A 21,620-nucleotide genomic window follows, 5' to 3' on the forward strand; every position below is an offset into this window, starting at 1 on the left:
TCCTGGCCAAATCCAGATGCTGTAGAGCTTGTGTGCTGCTCTCAGCTCTGACACAGCTGCTCGCTAAAAACTGTTTATATTCTGTTATTGAGCGTCAATTCCAGTGGGAAGATTGCGGTTTGATTTTTTACGGCGGGACAACCAGCAAGTATGTGCTATGTGAACACAGCCGCTCCCTCTTCTCCCTTGTATATATTCAATCAATGAAACATGTAAATATTGTAGCTTATGCACATTTGTCTATAATTCATTAGCAGCATGAACTCAGCACGAGGTGTGGTAAAGCTGCTGTGATAGATGAGCTCTCTGAGAGGTCATTGCTAATTCTGGACAGCAGAGACTAAATAAATAGCTCCTTCTCCATCTGAAATGTGCATCTTTACTCATGGAGGGCCATCTTTTTGCATTTTGGGAACTCAACCAGTGCTTTTCAAACATCTCAAGCATCAAAGAGCCAGCCCGTGTGGCTGGAGCCACATCCTCCAGCCAGGGAGATTAACGCTGCTCTGCAGGTTTATGAGTTCCCTGATTCAGTGACTGTCTTGCTCTACACATGTGTATATGGATGTTAATAACAATTTCCAGATGCTGCCATGGGAGAAAAAAAAACAAAGAAAAGAAAAAGAAAAAAACATAAAATGTGGTTTCCTTGGAGCTGCCTGTGGCCAAGCATCTCATGGTGTCTGCAAGGGGAGGACCAGGAGCAGAGCTGAAGCAAACATGCTGAGTGTGGCTCCTGCCTGCATTACCCTAAATTTGCACATCCTCCAGTGTTTTATTAAAATGAGTTCACTTGTCCCACACTACTTCCTCTGCCTGGCTATTCTCCATACGTAACACTTGCTGGTCTCGCATCTTAAAAATACATGTAGGTGCAAACCATGACACTCGGCTCACTGCAGCTGTGGAAGAGTGTGTCTGCACCCCTACATTTCACCCGGAATGACTGCTCCATTTATTTCTGATGTTTTTAAAAATTACATTTATTATTGAACACTGCTTTTGAATGGAAAAGCATTGGAGGAGGGAGAGTTGGGAGTGGCAGACCAGCCCTGAGGGGAAATGAGTAATTGCACAGATAAAAGCTGGAACACGCTGTATTATCCATAAGTCTAATACAACAAAGCGTTTGTGTTGGATGGGAATCGCCTTCTGCTAAGTGGAAGTTTTGGAGATGATGTCACTGATGTTAATGAATCACCGTTGCGGTCGAGCAGGGACGAGATCTGTCAGTCGACCATCGAGATTTCTTGCCTGGCGCCTCCGGAGCCGCCTGTTTACCCAGCACAGTCCTGCCTGTGCCGGCCGAGAAAAGCAGGAGCAGCGTTTCACAGGGAGCATGGGGCCAGCGTCTGCTAAAAGGCTTACTTCACATTTCATGGCCTTCATCTCTGCAAGCACAGGTATACCCCGAGGAGCAGATGGACCCGTGTGGCCCCATCCCTTTCCAGCCCTGGGCTGTTGTTTGCTCCTTTTATGCTGCGGTGGGACATCTTCATGTCCCTGCACCATGCTGCTCCCTCTCAAATAATCTACTTCAGCTCAGGTTTCGACCGCTGCCCCCTCTGACCGTTTCACATTTTATTGTCTGTAGAGCTGTCTAGGTAGTGGCACACTGTTTTTGTCTAATCCTTCTCTCCCTGTGAAGACAAGAGTGATGGTGGTGAGGAAGAAAGGGACAGAATGGCACTGGAAGTGCAAAGTTTGTTGTTTGCCTCAGAAAAAAAATAATCAGCAATTCAAAAGTTAAAAAAATCATTTTTAAAAAAGCATATTTTCCAGAATACTTAGTTTAACAAATATCACTCATTTGTGTATATGACTAGTGATGTGCACAGCAGGGTTACGCAGCAGCTCCCCATCTCATGTGTCCCTGTCAGGGTGACATCCCGGCTGTACCTCGTTCTCTCCCTTGCAGGCTGCAATGCGACTGCCAGCACAACACCTGCGGCGGGTCCTGCGACCACTGCTGCCCCGGCTTCAACCAGTTCCCCTGGAAACCTGCCACGGCCGACAGCGCCAACGAGTGCCAGCGTAAGTCGGGCTTGGGTTTTTCCTTCCTTTTCCAGCTGTTTTGCAAAGCCACGTTTCACCAGCCCCTTGATGTTGCAGTGCAGAGAAACTGTTCGCTGAAATGGATGTTTTTATGGTGGGTGGCACTGGGTGGAGATCAGTGATGCTGCAAAGACAGCACATTGCGCAGTGGTTAATTGTGCTCAGTCAGGGCTCGCACAGGGAGGCCCATTACTTCTGTGCGGGACTTTGATGCTGCTTATGTTCCAGTTCCTTCTCCGTGTCCGAGGGTTCGTGCAGGCAAGTCTTGTTGCTCAATTCTGTCTCCAAGATGAATTACATTTGGATGTGTTTACATACAGGACATATTTACTTGTCTAGAGAAACTTTCAGTAAATGCCGACAGGGGGAATTTATGCTGCACTGGGAATGCAGAGTGTGGAGCACAGCTACATCACACGATCGCTTATAAACATGGGGCGGCAAAGGACAGATGGATCTTAATCTTGTGGGTTTGTAAAGAGCAGCCTCACCGTGTGCTGAACTTTGCAGCTCACCTCCATCCTGGATGGGATAAAAGAGTCTAGAACGTTGCCCTTTAAACCAGACTACTTGAGGCCCCAAAGTTGAGTAATTTCTCTTTCTTGTCCATACACACCTGCACATATTTTATTTCTGATTTTGTGCATGCTGCATTTTTTTGGTTGCAGATTAGGCTTTTGAGCTGGAAGACTTTTGCGAGCTTGGGTGATCATGTAGTGACCCAGATGCATTCTAGCATCTTTCTCATAGAAATGTAACCCAGGAGGAAGAGTTCATATCTCGAGATCCAGCTGGTGACTGAAGGACCTCCGTGGGCTTGCAGCTTCCCTAATGTCTCTTTGTATTTTCAGCTTGCAATTGCAATGGCCATGCCTATGACTGCTACTATGACCCAGAGGTGGATCGCCACAAAGCCAGCAAAAGTCACGAAGACAAGTTTGAAGGGGGAGGTGTTTGCATTGACTGTCAGGTAGGCCTGAAAGGCTCTTACAAAAAAGGCTGTTGCAGATTTTTGTGTTTGTTTCCACTGTCAGCATGGAGTTCAGCCTTGCTGGCAGCTCTGCCAACCCCCTCATGCACCTTCTGTTGTCTTAATTAGGTCTCTGCCTGGAAATTGTCTCTTTGCCATAGATTAGAGTGTACAGCAGTAATGAAAATAGCACATGGGTTCTTCACTGTCCCCTGGGCGGTACCATTACCTCTGACGCTTTAGGGTTAGGTCTGCTGAGGAGGGCCAGGTTGGTGCATTGGGAGGGATTAGGGTTACGTGCCCTGGTAGGGACAGGTTGATGCTGAGCACATTAGGATATTGCTGCCTAGTTTGCAGTGCTCAGGTGCTGCCACCTCTCCGAATCGCTCTCTGACCACCAATGTCAATCTCCTCAGACTCCAAAGTTCCAAACAAAAATAGGAAAGTCGCTTTTCCACTCCCAGGTTGACTATGAGCTGGTTAATTTGTGCAGTGACATGAAACTTACAGCTGTGCTTTCTTACTGGGAGGAAACAAGTTGCTCCATCCTCCTAGCACAAAGTGGTCAGGACATATTACCATCTGAAGCAAGTGAAATGGGCTTGAGGTCAGATATGAACCTGAAACTCAAACTAGGCTCATGTGAGGATACACAGTTTGCAGGGAATGCTTTGTTTTCAAATCAGCGTAAGTGGAATTTTGAGCAGATTTAGGTCTTTCTATGTGCTGGCACTTCTGAGTTGCTCCCCCTGGACCCTGAAGCTGTTAGTGAATGTGAATCGTACAAGCAGAGGAATTCATGCCCCTCTAACCCACTGTGTTTCAGCATCACACCACCGGCATTAACTGCGAGAGGTGCATCCCAGGATATTACCGGTCCCCTGACCACCCGATCGACTCTCCGTACATTTGCTACCGTGAGTGTGATTTCCTCTGTGGGCTGTGGATGCCTGCGGGGACTCGCTGACGCTGGGGAGGGTGGTCTGAAGAATTGGGCTGAGAGGTGCTTTTTTCTGGCACAGGGAGTGCAGCACCTTAAGAGATGTGGCTGTGTGAGCAATTCTTGCTGCAGCTGGCATGGCCCATGGGAATGTATGTGTGTCTGCAGCATCCGTGAAATCAGAAGTGATGGCACGTTCTAGGGCTGGAACGAGCTAAATATGTGTTGTTAGCCCTGCTGTTGCCTGCAGGGCAGTCCAGCGTTAGCTGTCATCTGTGTGCCCTTTCAGCTGGCACTTGCAGACCATTGCTCTCCATGCACAATGTAGGACAGGGATTTCTAGGCAGCAGGGGGTTCTATCTGTGTTGCTGGGGAGCCCAGCTCGGTCTGGTGTCTGTGGCACATCGGCTGTCATGCACGTGTCCTTGCTGCAGTGTGCCACCACCACCTCTCCTGGGAAACTGGGGTCTTCTGGAGAAGCGAGATGCATCTGTGCTTCTGTACTTGTGGGACACGCACAGTGGGAGCAGTTCCTCTAAGCCAGACCCCTTTTGAAGAGGCAAAAATCACACTCTTTGTTTTTGGCGAGAATTTACAGCTGGTGGCAGGGTTTGAGGCTCTGTATCGCAGGGATGCCTCTGTGGCGCTCGTGGCTGGCCAAGGGTCTCAGTTAGTGACAGCTGCTGCCGGCTTGTCCCTCTCCGCAGGCTGTAACTGTGAGTCCGACTTCACCGACGGCACCTGCGAGGACCTCACCGGCCGCTGTTACTGCAAGCCCAATTACACAGGGGAGCACTGCGATGCCTGCGCCGAGGGATACATCAACTTCCCCCACTGCTACCGTAAGTGGGGGGTGCGGGGCCGTGGGGGGGCAGGTCGGGGTCCCCACAGACCCCGCGGATGAAGGGCCAGCAGCTCCAGTTGAGGCTGCTCTCCAGGTGCCTTCTCCCTGGATCTTTGTCTAGTGGGATGTCTGCGCTGTGTTCCACATTTTCATTCAGCCTGTTGAGCTGTGAGACTGCCAACCCGTTGATGTACCGACAGGATTTCTTTGAGCATTGGTGATGACCTGTGCAATGTCTCTTTCTCTGCGTAGCTGTTCCAGCTTTCGCTCACAACGATACTGGAGAACAAGTGCTCCCTGCGGGACAGATAATAAGTAAGTAGTGTAATTTTCCTTGCTGCTTTGGCAGACACCATGCTTTACTGTTGTATCTCATCACCCAATGCAAGATCAGGTTTTTGCCTTACTGGGCACATATGTTGCAAGAAACAACCCCGACACAGAGTGATTCTGAGAGAGGAGGCAGCAGAGGGTGGGGGAAAGGGAAGTTTTATGATCCCTTTTTTATAGACAAGGAAGCTGTAGCCCAGGGTGTCTGTGTGATTGTGTGCTTTTTTCCTGGGGTCCAGGCCACGTGGAGACATTCCTTCTGTGAGGAGCCCCTCCAAGGTCACAGAGGGTCTGTGGCTGAGCTGGGTCCTCCCAGATCTCAGCCTTTGGGTTTAGATACAAACTTGTCCTTCTGCCACACCTGCGTGTCCTGCCATTCCCATGCGGTGGGCAGCACAGGGGTCCGTGCCCATGGTCCCCTCTGCACGAAGCTGCGGTAGCGTGCGCAGGCAGCCGCTCGCTCTGTTTTGCTGTGTTGTTTTGGAAGCTCACCCATGCCCCCATCCCTGTTCCCCTCCGCCTCCCTCTTCTCTGATGCTCATTCCTCTTGTTCATCTCATCCTTTCTGCTTTTTTTTGTCTCTTTTCCCACCACGTCCTCCCCTGTCTCATGCTCCCCAGTGCACTCCAGATAACCTTTTCCTTCCCTCTGATGTTTTAGACTCTCTGTGTTCCAGGCAGGTTTTTCTTTCCTGAGCTGGCGTTTCTCACTTCCCTTCTCATTTCCCCTCCTCCCCTTCCCTGTGGTTCTCAGATAATTTTTGCCCCCTTCGCTCCCCCAACCCGACACCCCACACCACTGATGTCCCTTGTTGTGTGTCCCCACTCCAGACTGCGATTGCTACGCCGGTGGGACAGAAGGCAATGCCTGTCGCAAAGACCCCCGAGTGGGGATGTGTGTGTGCAAACCCAACTTCCAGGGAACACAGTGTGACCAGTGTGCCCCGGGCCACTACGGACCCAGCTGCCAGCGTGAGTCACTCGGGGTCGATGGCCCCAAGCTCGCTCTTCTTGCTGGGGAGGAACGTGCCTCTCTGTGTCCTCCGCTCGCGCTGGGGAGGAGAAATTCTCCAGCCTCACTTCTAAGTGACAAATTCCCATGGCTTTTGCTGATATTTTCCACCCAGCTCTGACCCTCCAGCATCCTCCCAGCCCGGGGGTGGCTCTTGAGAAATTCCCTGTGGATGTTAGCTGTGGGCCAGGCATGTTTGCTGTGTCCCCCATGGTCCCTCCAGCAATTGCATTTCTACCCCAGAGGAACAGGCACCTCTAGTTCCTTTTCCTAGGAAATGGGGAAGACTAATAAGCTGTTTATTTACTAGTGCCCTTGTTGCTTTCCAGCCTGTCAGTGCTCTGGCCCTGGTCAATATGATGGCACCTGTGACAGCGAGACAGGGCAGTGTCTGTGTCGAACGGGATTTGAAGGGCACTCGTGTAACCAGTGCGCTCCCGGCTACTTCAACTACCCTCTGTGCCAGTGTGCGTATCTGTCCTGCCGCGGGTGGGCACGTGAAAAGCCAGAGTCTTCTGGCAGGGCTTGGGGGAGGGCTGGGAAGAGGGGTTTGGGGTGTTTTGGAAGATTCACGCAACAGTTTTAATGCTTAGGGCAGCACCTAAATGCCCACCCGAGAACCTCAGAAAAAACCCAACATGTTGCGGTGAGCTTTGCCCCACGCTCCCAGCACAGGGCAGACGGCTCCTCTGTGTTGCAGTGTGCGGCTGCAGCGTGGTCGGGACGCTGCCGGGCGGCTGCGACTCCGTCGGGAGGTGTTTCTGCAGAGCCGAGTTTGCTGGGCCGCGGTGCGAGCAGTGCAGCCCCGGGCACCACTCCTACCCCCACTGCTACGGTAAGGACAGTCACGGCCAGTTCCTTCTGAACCTTCAGCGTTAGGTTAGCGCTTTGACTCGGTGATCTTAAAGGTCTTTTCCAACCAAATGTTTCTATGATTCTGTGAAAAAACATGCCGATTTTTGCAAGGCTTTGGTGTTTCTCGAAATCAAAACCCATGTGGTTTGCACTGTGAACTTGGCAGGCTTGTTCTGGAGGTCGTGGATCATGCCCAAGCCTGGAAGACAAAGCAGTTTTTATCAGTCACATTTCCTCCTCGCAATCCTGCTGTGACCTGGCGTCTCAGCTTATGCTTTTTTTGTCTTTTTAGTGCATTAACCTACTAAACTGCTGAGGAACATTGAGTGGGCTGTAAAAAACCCTCAGTGGCATTTTCCTGGTATGGCCATGACTCTAGCTGAAAATATTCCTTGTCTCTCTAGAGCATTAAGAAATTAATTTAGTTTTGATGGAAACAGCTAATTCCTGTGGGGCTGAGTGACGATTCAGACCATCAGTGGCTGGATCACACTTTTCCCCAGACTATTGAGAGTCCTGCTCTTACAGCTTGTTCCTGCGATTCCCGGGGTGCGCTGGACAACAACTGCAGCCCAGCTGGCCAGTGCCGATGCCACGCGAATTTTGCAGGACACACCTGCAACCAGTGTGCCCTGGGCTTCTATGGGTACCCCAGCTGCACACGTGAGTAACCGCTGCCGCATCTCAGGGGAGAAAAGGGAATAGCTGCTGCTATTGGCTTTGTAATGGTTTTCGTTTCCGTAATCCATCTCCAAGGGTTGTACGCAGATATAGTTGGCTCTTGCAGCATGAAGCAGTTTTCCTGGGCACAGTTCACCTGTCTCATCTGACGGGCATGCTCTGTCATGAGTAAACGGCTCGAAGAAATGCTTCCCCAAAGGTGGTGCAGTTTGTCTGCCCCAGTTCGTTCACTGTCACTAACTGCTGGAGCTTGGGTCTGCCTGCTCCGTTGGGAAATAAAACCCACTCTGGACATGTCGCTTCTAATCCAGCGACCTGTTAAGAAATAGACCTACAGAATATGACTTGGGAGCACCTGTGGTTCAGATTCTCTCTCAAAAAGCTTTATGTGCAGATGCACATAAAATGTGTTGAATTGTATCTGCCTGGCTCAGTGTGGAGTGCCTGCAGCCCGAGAGAGCAGGGCTCTGAGTGGGGTAAGCAAAGTCTCAAATCCTGTGTTCAGATTATACCCTGGTGCCCTGAGATGCTTGGATGTGGCTCAAATGACACATCCAGGCTCTTCAGGGCTTTACTCCACCCCAGTTCACACCAACGCACAGGAGGAGCAACTGTGCTGAAACCAGTGGGCGTAGGGTTGTACAGTAGGGTGAACAATGAGGGTCAGGATTTGGGATTTCATGGCAGCCCCAAAGTCAGGGTGTCTGCTGGCAGGGTGGTTTTCATCCACCTCCCCACGTCCCACATCGCTCTGGGAGCAGAGCTGCTGGTGCCAGGGCTGAGCAATCCCTGCGGCAGGTGCCTGCGGTCCCAAATCCTCTGAACAGCCGTCCTCAGCTCTGGGCAGAGTGTCCCCATCTCCCTCCCTGTCAGCAGTCCGACTGGGAGCCAGATGTACTCTTATGTCTCCCAGCAAGAATTTACTGCTCATTAAAAAATAATCCGTGATACAATTTCCCTGAAGCAACAAAAGAGCATCATCACACTCTTGCACCATACGAAATGTAGACGCCTGAGCTGCAGCCAGCTGGCAGAACGCTGCCGGCAAAATGCCTTTGAAGAGGCTGGAGGCAGAGATGAAATGGTCTCGCAGGAGTTCAGTAGTCGCTTTTTTTTCTTTCTTTTCTGTCTCATAAAGCAGTGTCCATATTGCAGAGCTGTAGAGGAGTCACAGTAAGGAAAGAAAGAGAGAACCTGTTTTTTTTTCTTATTTAATCCATTGTTTTACTAACAATGTTTTGCTGTTAGCCAGTCTGGGGGTGTCAGCCTAAAACATCCCCTTTGGCAGGGATTTGAGGAGTGCTGGCTAGGCAAGGAGGGCATGGGCAGCTCCCGGACAGCTTGCTGACCTTTCATGTGATAGGGGAGCAGGATCTCTATGTGTGTCGCAGGATGCAGATCACGCCAGGAGCCACAGAGCCCTTGCCCTTGGTCATGGGTGCTGCCAAGGCTGCATTGCTGGCCCGGTGCTGCAGGTCTGCTCCCCACAATACAATGTTCACAAGGCAGACCCTGATGGCTGAATGCTGCTCTTGAGTGTTTGGGTGCAAATGGGCTTTTGTAGGGTCTGATATGTCACTGGTTGCTGACCTTTTGGGGATGAGATCACACATTCCCCTTTTCCTTGACCAAAATTTCTCCCTGCCTCTGGAAACACACATAAATCTATGGGAATAAGTCTGATAAACATTGCAGCTTCTATTACTTCTCTTAAAAGATGGGGTTTTTTTTAACCAAAAGCAAAGAATTAGTCTGTATGTTATCTGTTACCCATATTTCTGCCTGCTTTGATGGTGGTGAAAGTCAGGCAGCCAAAAGAGGTTGCTGGTGGGAACCCTTGAATGCAGGAGTCTCCGTGCCCTGCAGCTCCAGCGGTTGCTCTCTTCTCTTTCTCAGCTTGCCAGTGCTCCCGGGAGGGCTCTCTGCACAGCACCTGCGACCAGGAGACGGGGCAGTGCAGCTGCCGGCCCAAAGTGACAGGGCTGCGCTGCGACAGCTGCGTGCCGGGCGCCTACGGATTTCCACACTGCGAAGGTAGCTCCCTTCTCCCTGATGGGGTTTGGGATCCAGTATCTTGGGCCATAGTGGTGTGGTGGTGGCAAATGGGCTTATCATCCCCCAAAAGCTTCACAAGGGAAGAAATAACCCTGTTTAGGAACAGCCAGGGTGCGAGATGTCTCTTTCTAAATCCCTCCCTGTGCCTCTCTTTTCTAGTGGGCTCCTGTAACCCAGCAGGGCTGGTGACTGCAGATCCCTCGCTGTCCCCGGTGAGTATCGAATAAACCCACCAGCCCTGCAGGTCATTTTTGCATGATCCCCTTTTTCTCACTTTGGGCCAAGTCCTTGCTTAAGCACAGCCTGAAAACAGCCATTACCCATGCCAGAGTATCAGATACCGCGTTCATCCACCGTGCTGCAAATTCTCACCTCTTCTTTTCTCCCTCTCCCTTTCCTCAGGGCTCTTGTGCATGTCGGACATACGTTGAAGGCCCAGCTTGCGACAGATGCAAGCCCTTATACTGGAACCTGACTCCAGAGAACCCCTACGGCTGCCTGAGTAAGGAAATGGCATCGGCACAGCCCCAAAAAGTCCCCCATGTGCTGTAATGGTGCAAGACCCAGACCATCATTACTGGATGGAAGGGAGGCCCTTCCTTCCTCTTTGCCCCGGGATGACGTGTCAGAACTGGAGTGGTCTGGGTTACCCCCACTTGGAGAGGGGAAAGGCTGGAGCCTGGATCTTTTTGCTTGGGATGAAACACAAGGGGCTCATGCAATGAGCTGTGCCATTCTCAGCCCTTCCTGAAGACTTTGCACACTTAATTTTTCATGGACAGAAGTGCAGAAAAGGCAAATGTCTTTGGTAGTCGTGTCCTCAACAGCAACTGTCCAGAATGAAATGTGAGCCCTTGTGCAGCACTACCCTCTACTTGACCAGTTCCTGGCTCCTCTTATCCCACCCGATGTCCTCTGGTGTGGCAGGTACTGTCCCTCATCAGGCTTCTTCTCAGGGGCTAACTGGCTTTCTTGTTCATCTCCCTCTCTCCAGACTGCAAGTGTGATACCAAGGGCACCATCAGCAGAATCGCAGAGTGCCAGCAGGTGGGTTTGCTCCTCTCTGCTTCCAGGCGCCTCCGAGCATGGGCTGTGTTGGGATTGTTTCAGCTCCGTCTCTCCCAGCAGCTGCTGGAGAGGCCTGTCCTGATGCTGAGCTCTCAGAGGTTGCACCACAATCTGGGCTTGCATGAGAACGCGGGATTAAGACCTGTCATAAATTAGGCACCTACATATTTCTGGGTCTGGCTCAGGATGCCTGGATTTTTGTTTTCTTGCATTGTTGGGTGATTTAACTTATCTGGCCCTTATCTGGCCCACCCACACGCAGGAAGCCATGTAGAGCATGAAACTCAAAATGTTCCTCCAGTGTCTCAGACTAAGACCCAAATAACTGAGTAACAACTTAACCATGATGAGCAGTGGGAGGGAATGAGCTTCTGTTCCTGCTTCTCTCCTAGGCCGACGGGCAGTGCTTCTGCAAACCAAACATCTGTGGCCAGTTCTGCTCGACGTGCAAAGACGGCTACTTCAATATGGAGAATGCAAATTACTTTGGGTGCCAAGGTGAGCCCCCTCTGTGGTGTTTTGGGTGAATTGAAGGGGGCCACAAGAGCTGGCCCTGGAGCAAACAGCTCTGCGTATACCAGCTGACTGTTTGCCTTGGAAAGAAGGGGCAGGAGGTGTCCTACCATGGTCAAGAGCAGGGGCCGGGTCTTGCTGTGGATCTGGAGACCTGTCTTCACACTTTTGCCACTGTTGGACACACATCTGTCAGGCTGGGGGATAAAAGGCCAGGAAAGGTGCACCTTAGGTGCCAGAAAGTGGTGTGTTTTAATGACTGGCCGTGTCCTTACAGCCGTACCCCTTCCTCCCGTTGGAAGCAGGTGGGCATGGGTGTGAGGGGTTGGCTGCTCTTCATCACGCAGAGGTAAAGGAAGAGATCCAGCCGCTCTCAGCCGGCCCACGCGATCCTGGCAGGGCAGGGAAGAGGGAGCGAGGCTGCTGCTGGCAGCAGGGCCGCGGCGCCCGGCCCGCAGGGTTTGCAGACCTTGTTCCCCCCGCAGCCGCCTGGAAATAGCTCCGTGCTGAGGTGGAAGAGAAGCCGATCCAAATGGGGCTGGGGCCAATATGAAAACGGATACAATGGAATAAAAATAGCGGCCCTAGCCTCCCTGCCCGCCGGGATGCGCCTTTGATTAGTGACCAGGAGCTCGTTAGCACGGCGGGAATGTAAACAGGCGTTTCCTGCCCGCAGGCTGCCGGTGCGACGTCGGCGGGTCCCTGGGGCCATCGTGCGAGGAGCGGAGCGGAGCCTGTCGCTGCCGGCAGAGCACACGCGGCCCCACCTGCACCCAGTAAGCTGCTGACAGGAGATGCACCCTGGAGTGCTCTGCCTGCTGTTTGCTCCCTTGGGGACAGTGGCCTCTGCCACCGCGGGGATGGGGACACCAACATCTGGGCTGCTGCTCCATCAGCTGCGTGCCTGGCGGAGGTGTCCTCTTGCCTCTCCCTCCAGGTGGCCCAGCAGGTAACAATGCTCCTTCTCTTCCCCAGACCCGCAAGGGACCATTATTTCCCTGACCTTCATCACTTGAAATTTGAGCTGGAGGAAGGCACCACGCCGGCTGGCCGGGCTGTGCGCTTCGGCTACAACCCCCTGGAGTTTGAGGGCTTCAGCTGGCGAGGATACGCGCAGATGTCCTCCATCCAGGTACGGCCAGTGTCTCCAGCCCGGCCCAGCTCCCCCTGGGAAGGATTCAGCTGATGCAGGACTGATTTGGCACACATCTTTCACTCCAAATGCTCCTCAACCCCCCTCCAGTCACACGATGGCCAACATAAACAGCACGGTGTATATATAGTCTGTTTGCACAGATATTTCCTGTAGTGCTGGGGGTGGCATAGACTGATGAGGGGAAAGATCCTAATTTGGGAATCACCTGACATCCTAATCCATTTAGACAAGGGTGGTAGCTTAGTTATTACTTACAGGGATGTCTATAAACACTGTCTCTGGGTTTCCTTGTGGTTCTTTCATCTGACTCTGCTCTTTCCTGCAACTCTCTGTATAACCTTCCCTCCCTTTTCCAAAAATAAGTTAGCTCTTCCTTAGCTGCCATGGCCAGCTTGGACCTCTTGTTACCATTCTGGCTCTGCTCTTGCTCTTAGCTGGTTTGCTGTAACATAGGTTTACACTAATCTGGAGTTGTCTAAGGCCTAGAAGTGAAGCTATTTCATCTGTTGACCCTTTTTTATCCTCGGTGGATTCTTCTTCTGCATGGCCCCTGTGGAAGTGTCGCCTGTGTGTGTGTTTGGGATGGGGGTGTAGGGCAGCAATTCTCTGACAGTCTTTTCCCATCTAAGGTAGTCCTTATTCTGGTGCATGTACTTTGAGTTTGCTTCCCTTTTTCATACTAAGGCAAAATAACAGAGAGGCCAAATGCATTAGCCATTTTTTGTTGAATTTGTAGGTAGGAGGTAAGCAACAAACTCCTGTAGGTTCCCTTGAGAAAACCCCAGCCTTAAAGCATAAGGATGGAGCTCATGCTCAAGCTCACAGCTTTTGTTTTGCATCCAGTGTTGGCATCTGAGATAGAAATAGGCCTTGATAGATGGACTAGCATGTGGCTTTCTGCTGGCAAGTCTCACCTGTAGTTCACTTTGCAAGATCCATCCAGTTTAGTCTCCAGTGGGAAGCTGGTGTGTAACTGGAGCTTTGAAGAACACAGAGCCCTCATTAGGAGTCCCAGGGCAGAGTCCAGATTTGCCATATAGATTGGAGGGTATTTAAGGAGATGCTTAGATCTCTTTGAAATGGGTCGGACTTTAGCATCTCCTTAATTGGGATCTTGCCAAACAGTGTCCAGGCAGGCGGAGGGCTGACAAGCCTGTTGGTGACAGGTGACACACTCCCGTAGTAGCACTAGTCGTTAGCATTGCAGGTTCCCAAGAACGAGACAGCAGCTCAGTTTGCAGGCTCCTCTGTAGGCATCAGGGCAGAGCCCCCTAAACTCAAGGGCGGGAGCTTCAGCCTTTGGTACTTGCTGTCTGGTTGCGGCACATGAAGCCCAAAAGCAACATGCCGATAACAAAAGCAAGAACTTCTTAAAACCTTTCCTCTGGAATAGTGTGTGACTGGGGTAGCCGAACCACCCAGTTGTGCCACAGCATCTTCCAGATGTGCTCAGAGCCCCGCAGGCAGGTTGTTCCCTTGGTGGCTGTCCCCAGAAGGGACGGCCATACCATGACTGTGCCGCAGGGCCGATGTGCTTGTCCCCTCCTTGCGCTGTGGCATGTTGCTTTGGGAGCAGTGAAGCCGAGCGGCTGCGCTTGGGCTGGCAGCTGTGGGCGGTGGAGGTAACTGAAGGTGTGCTCTGCTTCTCTCCCCTTTCTCTCTCCCACCAGCCCAAGGTAGTGGTGACTCTCAATGTGACATCCCCCGACCTCTTCCGCCTCGTCTTCCGCTACGTCAGCCGGGGGCCCGCCAGTGTGGAAGGGAGGGTCTCGGTCGTTGAGGAAGGAAAGTTTAATGTTTGTGGCAACTGTAAGTGCACTTTTCACTTCTAGACTAACTCAGAGCATCCCACACTGCGACACTGCTCCTCTGCCCCTTTGCCCATCCCAGGTGTGCCCATCCCAGGTGTGCCCATCCCAGGTGTGCCCATCCCAGGTGTGCCCATCCCAGGTGGCCAGCCAGTGCTGTGCCGTGGGATGGCGAGGGAGGGGGAAGAGAGGCAGGCAGGCAGGTAGGCAGACGGGTCAGGCTCTCCCGCAGGGTGGGTGAGCAGCCAGGAGCTGCCCCCGCCGGTGACGTGTGGCCCCGTGTGCTTTTTTGCTTTTTGCAGAATAAAATCAGAGTCACTGTAGACGTGAAGGAGGCAGAGCTCTATCTGTTCCATGTCATCCTGAGGTATATTAATTCAGGAGGGGCCACTGTGTATGGCAAAATTACAGCTTATCAGCCACGAAGGAGAGGTAAGGATCCCAGACTGCTCTGCTCCCCTGCACCATCGCCACCTCCTCCCCATCCCAGGCAACCTTCTGCATCATCCTTTCCAGAAGACACTTCCATATGGCTTTATCCTATTAGTCCTGCCCTTCCAATTGAAAAGGCTGATTTAAGTTTGCAGCCCCCCCTTATTTAACAAAGAGGCAGCAAGTTGGCCCCCAGTCCTGGTGCTGCGTGATGAGGACTGTTAGCAGCCAGGCTGCTGTGAGATCTGGCTGCTGTACAATTTGATACAGGACAAGATCACCCCAGTGCCCCAGGCAGAACTGAACTGAGTTTCCATAAAACCAGAATGGGCCAAGTGCTGGGAACTGGATCCAAACTTTGGCAGCTGGACATGGTTTTATTTCGCAGGTGCCCTCATGTGGCAGACCTGCCCTTGCCTTGCGCTTCTTCCCAACTAGGCTGCTGGCTTCACACGTGGCGCGAGGTTTGGAAGTGGAATGGAAATGCGTGTGTTATACAGGCATTGCACTCGGGTGCGATGTCTTCTCATCAAGCCATGAGCTGCTGGAGGAGGAGGACAAGAGATACCAAAAGATGGTTGAACAAGCCTAGAGACCTGGACAACTAATATATCTATGAGCAAGACTGCGTGGGGACAGACCTGAGGCCGTGCAAGTGCCCCAGTGAGTGGTTGGCTGACTGATTTTACCTCTTCTAATGCCACTCCCACATCGTCCTGCTGAAGCTCTTCCAGACCACACATGCACAGCACAAGGCTGTCAACGCCAGCTACCGAATTTATCCATGGGTGAAGTTCTCTCCCCTGTTTTGAATTGACATAGGAGGTGTTTTGCCTTTGATGTGATAACGCAAGGTCCGAAGCGCCAAGATATTATTTTTCTACTTTTTTTGAGAGGAAAAATAGCTGATTATTTTTATGAGCAGTCATATTACACAGCAGAAAGACAGGAGAAGCATAAGCCATGCTCATGCTTTAGGATCCCACCAAAGATTAGGAAGTATTTAATCTGTCCTATCCAGCAGCAGAGCTCATTTCCTTTATAATGTGCTTCCCTCCTTGCTCAGAAGCAATATTTGATTTTTCTAGTGCTGAAAGCAAGCTGCCAGACTGACACACTAGCAGTGGGGTCCAGAGGGCAGATTCCTTAATAGGCCAGATCAGCTCCAGAAATGCTGAACCACCTTCTGCCAAGGTGAAATGGGCTTCACATGGTAGACAAGCAGCCTGACAAGAAGATAAGTTGGAAGATGTGGCTTGCAAAAAGGGAACCCTTTTCCAAGTATTCTGTTTGCAGACCAGTTTCTCCCACCCCACCTCCAGGAGCCACCTCTGTTTGGGTTGTCGTCTGAAAAGAATGAGAAACTTCAGCTCTTCAAGAAATCTACCCCATTGCCTGTTCAGGGACATCTTTTTGTTCCTTGCATCCTCACCCCTGCTTCCCATCTGACAGAGCAAGGGCTCAGCCTCCGCTGACACCAGCACACATGGGCAGGGCTGTCACCCATCCTAGCAGCAGCACGAACCCCTTGCTTTGGCTTCTGGCCCTCTGCATTATGCCTCAATGTCCACATACCACACAAGGATAGCCAGTGTGCCACATTCCCCACTTCCATCTTCATCTCGTCTCCTCACCATGTAGCCCTGTTCAGTGAATCCCTCTCACCTGTGCTCTTCAAAACCCTCCTGAGACTCCTAGACAGGCAGACAGTCTGCTGCTAGGTGCTGCACTGTTATTGCATCCAAAATTAATGAATTCAAAGGTTACAGGAATGTGTCAGCTGAGCCAAGGAGCTGTTCAACAACAGCAGGATCGGGCGTTAAATGCATGCTGTCCTGTCCCTTAAAATTAATATCTAAATCTCAGGCACAAAGTCTGTGGCTGACAAGAAAGACAGGAGCACAGCCCAGAGGTTTGAGAGTTTTCCAGAAGACAGCTGTCTTGCCTGTGGGGCTGGAGTGAGAATATCCCTAAGGAAGAACATATCTGGGCAATTCTTTTTATCTGTCTCAGAATAAATTCTTCACAGATGAGTTCCTTCCTTCTCTAGCTGGCAAAACACTCCTTGGTGTGCAGTACTCCATGCTTTGCAGTGGAGGGATGCAGAGCACACTGAGAGCGCTGTGGATTAGCATTAAGGATTGTAGTGATTTATTGTGTTGTGTTGTTTTTTTTTTCCTCCCATTAAGCAACTGAGCAGACTGAGAGTGGATGTCTGTTACAGGACAGTGTGGGATTGTGGTGCCTCTGCTATGGCAGCACTGGGAGAGCAGGAGCCCGGGACTCCCAGCTGCACTACAGAGCTGCTTCCCTGAGCGCAGCCTCCGATTTGCAGCCCTGGGTTTTCCATCCCAGTCCCTTCACAGCCTTTCATCCCTCCCGCTCCAGGTACAGAGCAGACCAAGCAGATTGTCTTTGCTCCCAGCACGGAGCCCGCCTTTGTCACCGTCCCCCAGAACAGCTTTGGGGAGCCCTTCGTACTCAACCCCAACACCTGGTCTCTGGTTGTTGAAGCAGAGGGTGTGCTGCTGGTAAGGACCATCCACCACAAGGGGGGCTTCAGCAGCTCCCTGGGGACAAGTGTCCCAAACGTAACCAACTCTCTGTCTCTCGTCCTAGGACTATCTGGTTTTGCTACCCAGCTCATACTATGAAGCACCGATACTGCAGCTAAAGGTCACAGAGCCATGTACCTACCAGCCAGCACCTGAACAAGCCACCCAGAAGTAAGAATCATCATGTCTTAATACTATGTGGGACTTACTCAGCTCCTCTTGGCCTGTGGTTAAGAAATATATACTCTGAGAGGGTCTGGATGCAGTAGAACTGCTTAGTGGAGCACTTGGCTGGGATTGATTTAACTTGCTGAACCTGCCCAGAAAGCCAATACTTAGATCTCCCTATCCATGGCACAGGCAACCTGTGTGTTCTTATGGACCCTGGAGGGCCACCTCACCCAGTAAGACCATGGACCAGTCCTCTGCTAAGCTGGGTTCCCAGTGACGGGTTGGATGTCAGTCAGCAGACCTGGAAAATGGCTACAATGAGTTGGGTATTGCTGGACTATTTAAAATGAATGGGTAGAGTTTGGTAGTGCTGAGAGCATCTCGGTGTGTCTGCTTGCTCTGCCCAGGATCCCTCTGTCCATGGTGTCCAGTTGTCTCCTCCACTATAGCAATGGTCCCCAGGATAAAGCACGTTGCAAGGAGAGAAGTTTGTTGTTGTTACTGTCCTCACTGGCCCTATAATACACAATCTCTTGCTCCACAGTGACCTGAGATGCTCCCTTGGGCAGTGGAGTCCTCATGTTAGAGCAAAGCCTTTTGCAAATCTTGATGGGATCAAGATGTGCGGGTACACTTCAATCCCGATCTAACAATTGCACTTTACAATTTTTTTCCTGGTGTTTTTAGCTGCCTCTTGTACAAGTACCTGTCTGTGGACAGCTTCCCTGCAGCGTCAGGCATGGATGCGGTGTGCAGGATGGACAACCGCTTACCCAGAGTGTGTCCCACGGAGCAGCTTACCCCCTCCCATCCCCGGATGGCGATGTGCAGCGGCAGTGATGTGAGTGGCACTTCTGTTTCACCGCTCACGTGGCCCCCATGGTGTTCACCCCTCTGCTCCCCCGCTCTGGTGCTTTACATATGCCCAGGCAGGTTATCAGAAGGGTTTTGCGCTTCTGTATACCCCACTTGTTAGTCCATCAGTCTTGCACACCCCTTTGTTTGGGGCACCCAAAAGCAGTGTCTCACATGCAAAGGGCTTGCAAAGACACGTGTGGTGTATGGTAAGAGTTGGCCTGTTGTCCCCTCAGCTGCAGAGGAGGCTGGTTTGTAGCATCCTGCTGTGGGGAGCGGGATGGGACACTCCTGCTCAGCCGTCCCTCTGTCCTCCAGGTGGAAGTCCAGCTGTCCCTGCCTGTTGCCCAGCCCGGGAAGTACTTGCTGGTGGTGGAGTACGCCAACACCAACGCTCTGCAGACAGTGGGTGTTGCTGTGAGCTCGCCGCACTTAGCCATGCAGCAGGGCACGTTCATCTTCTACCCGTGTGTCTACAGGTATGGCCATCTCTGAGAAGGAGAAAGGGTTCGGTCCTCCTCTGACGTGGCAAGGGCAGACACAACCCCCCCAGCTGAGCTTTTTCTGCTTTATCACGTGAGCACAGCGATGCCTTAGCGTTGTACATCTCAGCTGTGTATGAACAAACTCATTCTAGCTGGACGTGGATTTTAGTGACTGGCCATCCCTGGGAAATACATTCCTGAGCCAACATAGTCCTCTAGTGCCTCTGCCAGGAGATAACCTGCTGCTCCCATTTACAGCTGGGTCCATTGGTGCGACCCTGACTTAGAGAATGGCCTACAGGCAGGTTTATTGAAGCTCTTGATCCAGGTCAAACCCTGTACCTTACTGTCAAAGTGTCTGACTTCAGACTGCAACCTTTGCAGTAGGAAACAAATGTCTAGGGTGTCCTTGAGAGACTTCACTCTTATGACTTGCCAGAAGAGGCACCAAAAGATTTCCAGGGAGTTTGTATAAATACCTTCAGGACATATAGTTGGCAAGACAAGATATGGGTCAGGACCCTGCTCAAGGCTGGCTTCAAAATCTGTGTTTCTCTTGCAGTTTCCTTTGCCGAGGGATTGCTGTAGATTCCCAGAGCCGCATGGCAACTTTTGAACTAACCTCAGAGGCCACTGTTCGCTTCACCTCTGATCTGGCTGACTTCTTCCTGGTAAGGGCAGGTTGCAAGGAGGAGAAACAGGAGTGGTGCCTAGCCTGGAGAAAGGTTTTCTAGTCCTCTTTGGACTGGATACTAGATCTTGGTCTATGTCCTGAGCAGTCCAAGGTGGTCAGCGGTGTGTTTTGAAGTAGATCATGGGACTGGGATTTGGGAGAAGATGGAGAGAAGTGGCTGCTCTGTGAAGAGGGAGCTCTGCAGCAGTGTGGCTTCTTCCGATTTCCCCTTGAAGGCATAAGCAGTTGCTTAGGCAAGGATAGAAGAATCTCATAAATATGTGCAGCTCATAAATGCTTTAGGGTTTGTGCCAAGGAAGAAGGGGCAGTAAACAGAGATGTGACCTGCCGTGCATGAGCTGAAGTGTGATAAGGAGATGCTTAGTGTGGTCAGCCGGATCGCTGGAGGACACAGAGCTGCCGTAGGCTCCCAGTGGCAGAGGCTGTCGTGTAACTGGGTGTTTCTCTCTTTCCTGTACGGCAGCACAAAGTGTACCTCGTACCCGCTGCGCAGTTCACCATGGAGTTCATCGAGCCGAAGGTGCATTGCATCAGTGTCCATGGCACGTTCTCATCCAACAGGTAGGAGTCTTGGGTCCCTCAGGGTTTTAGCATGAAGATGGCTGTTTCCAAAAGCAGTTTATTCACTTACATGCAGCAAGAGACACACACTGTGTCCAGATTTTTGACACTGTGTTGAATATATATTTGCAAATGAATTAGCCTGTGGAAGTTTCCTGTTCTTCCCACTGAGTTTGTGTCCCAGAAGTCTTGGTAGAAATGTCTCCCTTGGCAGGCACGCTTCGTAATCTGCCGCGTGTTACAGGGCGTGCTTCTCCTGCCAGGACCTGGAGCCTCTCTTTCCTTGTCTGAGATCTTTACATCCCGTTTTCTCCTTGTTTTGTAGCAGCTCTTGTGTTCCCTCGAGGTTCCTGAAGCTCTCTCAGTCGATTATTTTGGAGGGGGGCCAGGCTCTGCCCATCGCCCCTGATGTCCCCCTGGCTCAGGCTGTTCATGTGGCCCCCGCTGGGGTCCCGGTGGATCCTGCACCTCGGCCGCCCACGGCAGTGGATCCCACCGCAGAGCTCATCCTCCTGCAGCCACCACAGGTAGCGGCATGGGCTGGTTTGATGGTGCTGTGACACTGGACACCTGGGGCATGGGGTTTTCCTTCTCTATTGAGTAGCTTTAGCAATTTAGCAATTAGCATTTTCAGAATTTAATCTGGACTTTAAACTTGTCCCTGAACCTGTAATTCTTGTGGACTGTCCTGTCTTACCTCCATTCGACCCTACTTGGTTCTCTGAGCTCCCAAAAAAAGCTTTGTAAGTGGCACCATTACAGAGGGGAATGTGGAGATATGGGGGGGTCAATTCCCCAAAAATCTCTAGACCTGGCAGTTGTGCAATAAAATCCCAAATTTATGCAAGAATGAAAAATATCCAGGCTGTGAGTACAGCCATCAGATGTGAGGTTTTGTCTCTTTGTTCTCCTGTTTTGGGCCAGGCTGCCATTGTGTTTAACAGCCGCATCCAGACCCTGGGACGCTATGCGTTCATCCTGCACTATTACCAGCCCAACCACCCCACCTTCCCCGTGGAAGTGTTCATCAACGGTGGGCGCATCTGGCAAGGTGAGAGCAGGGACCTGGGGGAAGCTGCTGGTACATAGAAGCCCTGGGAAGTTTTTTGTGCCAGAGGATAACTGGGGGTTCTCAGAGGAATGCAAAGATCTGAAGCAAGCCCAACTCATCTCTTCCAAACCAGGAGGGTGTGATGGGGACTGTAGGGAAATGTCAGACTAACAAGTTTGTTGTCTTTTCAGGTCAGACCAATGCTGCTTTCTGCCCACATGGCTATGGGTGCCGGAGCCTGGTAGTTTCTGAGGACCAGATTATCTTGGATGTTACGGATAATGATCTGATGGTGGTTGTTCGAGTGCCAGAGGGCAAACAGCTGTGGCTGGTGAGCGGCTCTTGGGGAAGTTCCTGGGGTGTGCTGGACCAGGCTCCAGCCTCATGACTCCAGCAGGGCTGGAGTTTGTCCTTGGGGGTTTTGTCACTGTGTGACTGCAGGAATATTTCCTATCATCACTCAGTTTCTGAACTACCCTAAAAAGTTGCAATCTTCCAACTGTAGTGGTGTAGAATTGAGGGAAGGATTC

At 51.5% G+C, this 21,620-nt stretch overlaps 1 protein-coding gene across 1 annotated transcript in view; it reads left to right on the forward strand.

Moving 5' to 3' along the window:
- Positions 1-21,620, forward strand: part of LAMA5 (laminin subunit alpha 5) — an 89,333-nt gene that overhangs the window by 44,993 nt on the left and 22,720 nt on the right. The window contains exons 7-32 of the mRNA XM_082065744.1: positions 1,919-2,034; positions 2,907-3,025; positions 3,852-3,942; positions 4,673-4,807; positions 5,062-5,124; positions 5,970-6,110; positions 6,480-6,617; positions 6,851-6,985; positions 7,534-7,668; positions 9,583-9,720; positions 9,901-9,953; positions 10,144-10,243; positions 10,736-10,788; positions 11,202-11,307; positions 11,999-12,098; positions 12,298-12,454; positions 14,149-14,287; positions 17,107-17,249; positions 17,338-17,444; positions 18,132-18,285; positions 18,618-18,778; positions 19,347-19,455; positions 19,942-20,039; positions 20,365-20,566; positions 20,964-21,090; positions 21,282-21,421. Coding sequence (XP_081921870.1) covers positions 1,919-2,034; positions 2,907-3,025; positions 3,852-3,942; positions 4,673-4,807; positions 5,062-5,124; positions 5,970-6,110; positions 6,480-6,617; positions 6,851-6,985; positions 7,534-7,668; positions 9,583-9,720; positions 9,901-9,953; positions 10,144-10,243; positions 10,736-10,788; positions 11,202-11,307; positions 11,999-12,098; positions 12,298-12,454; positions 14,149-14,287; positions 17,107-17,249; positions 17,338-17,444; positions 18,132-18,285; positions 18,618-18,778; positions 19,347-19,455; positions 19,942-20,039; positions 20,365-20,566; positions 20,964-21,090; positions 21,282-21,421 — 3,160 coding nt within the window. The remainder of the gene's footprint in view (positions 1-1,918; positions 2,035-2,906; positions 3,026-3,851; positions 3,943-4,672; positions 4,808-5,061; positions 5,125-5,969; positions 6,111-6,479; positions 6,618-6,850; positions 6,986-7,533; positions 7,669-9,582; positions 9,721-9,900; positions 9,954-10,143; positions 10,244-10,735; positions 10,789-11,201; positions 11,308-11,998; positions 12,099-12,297; positions 12,455-14,148; positions 14,288-17,106; positions 17,250-17,337; positions 17,445-18,131; positions 18,286-18,617; positions 18,779-19,346; positions 19,456-19,941; positions 20,040-20,364; positions 20,567-20,963; positions 21,091-21,281; positions 21,422-21,620) is intronic.

Source organism: Streptopelia decaocto (genome assembly GCF_964273445.1).
Source record: "Streptopelia decaocto genome assembly, chromosome: 14".
In the NCBI taxonomy this organism is placed as follows: domain Eukaryota; kingdom Metazoa; phylum Chordata; class Aves; order Columbiformes; family Columbidae; genus Streptopelia; species Streptopelia decaocto.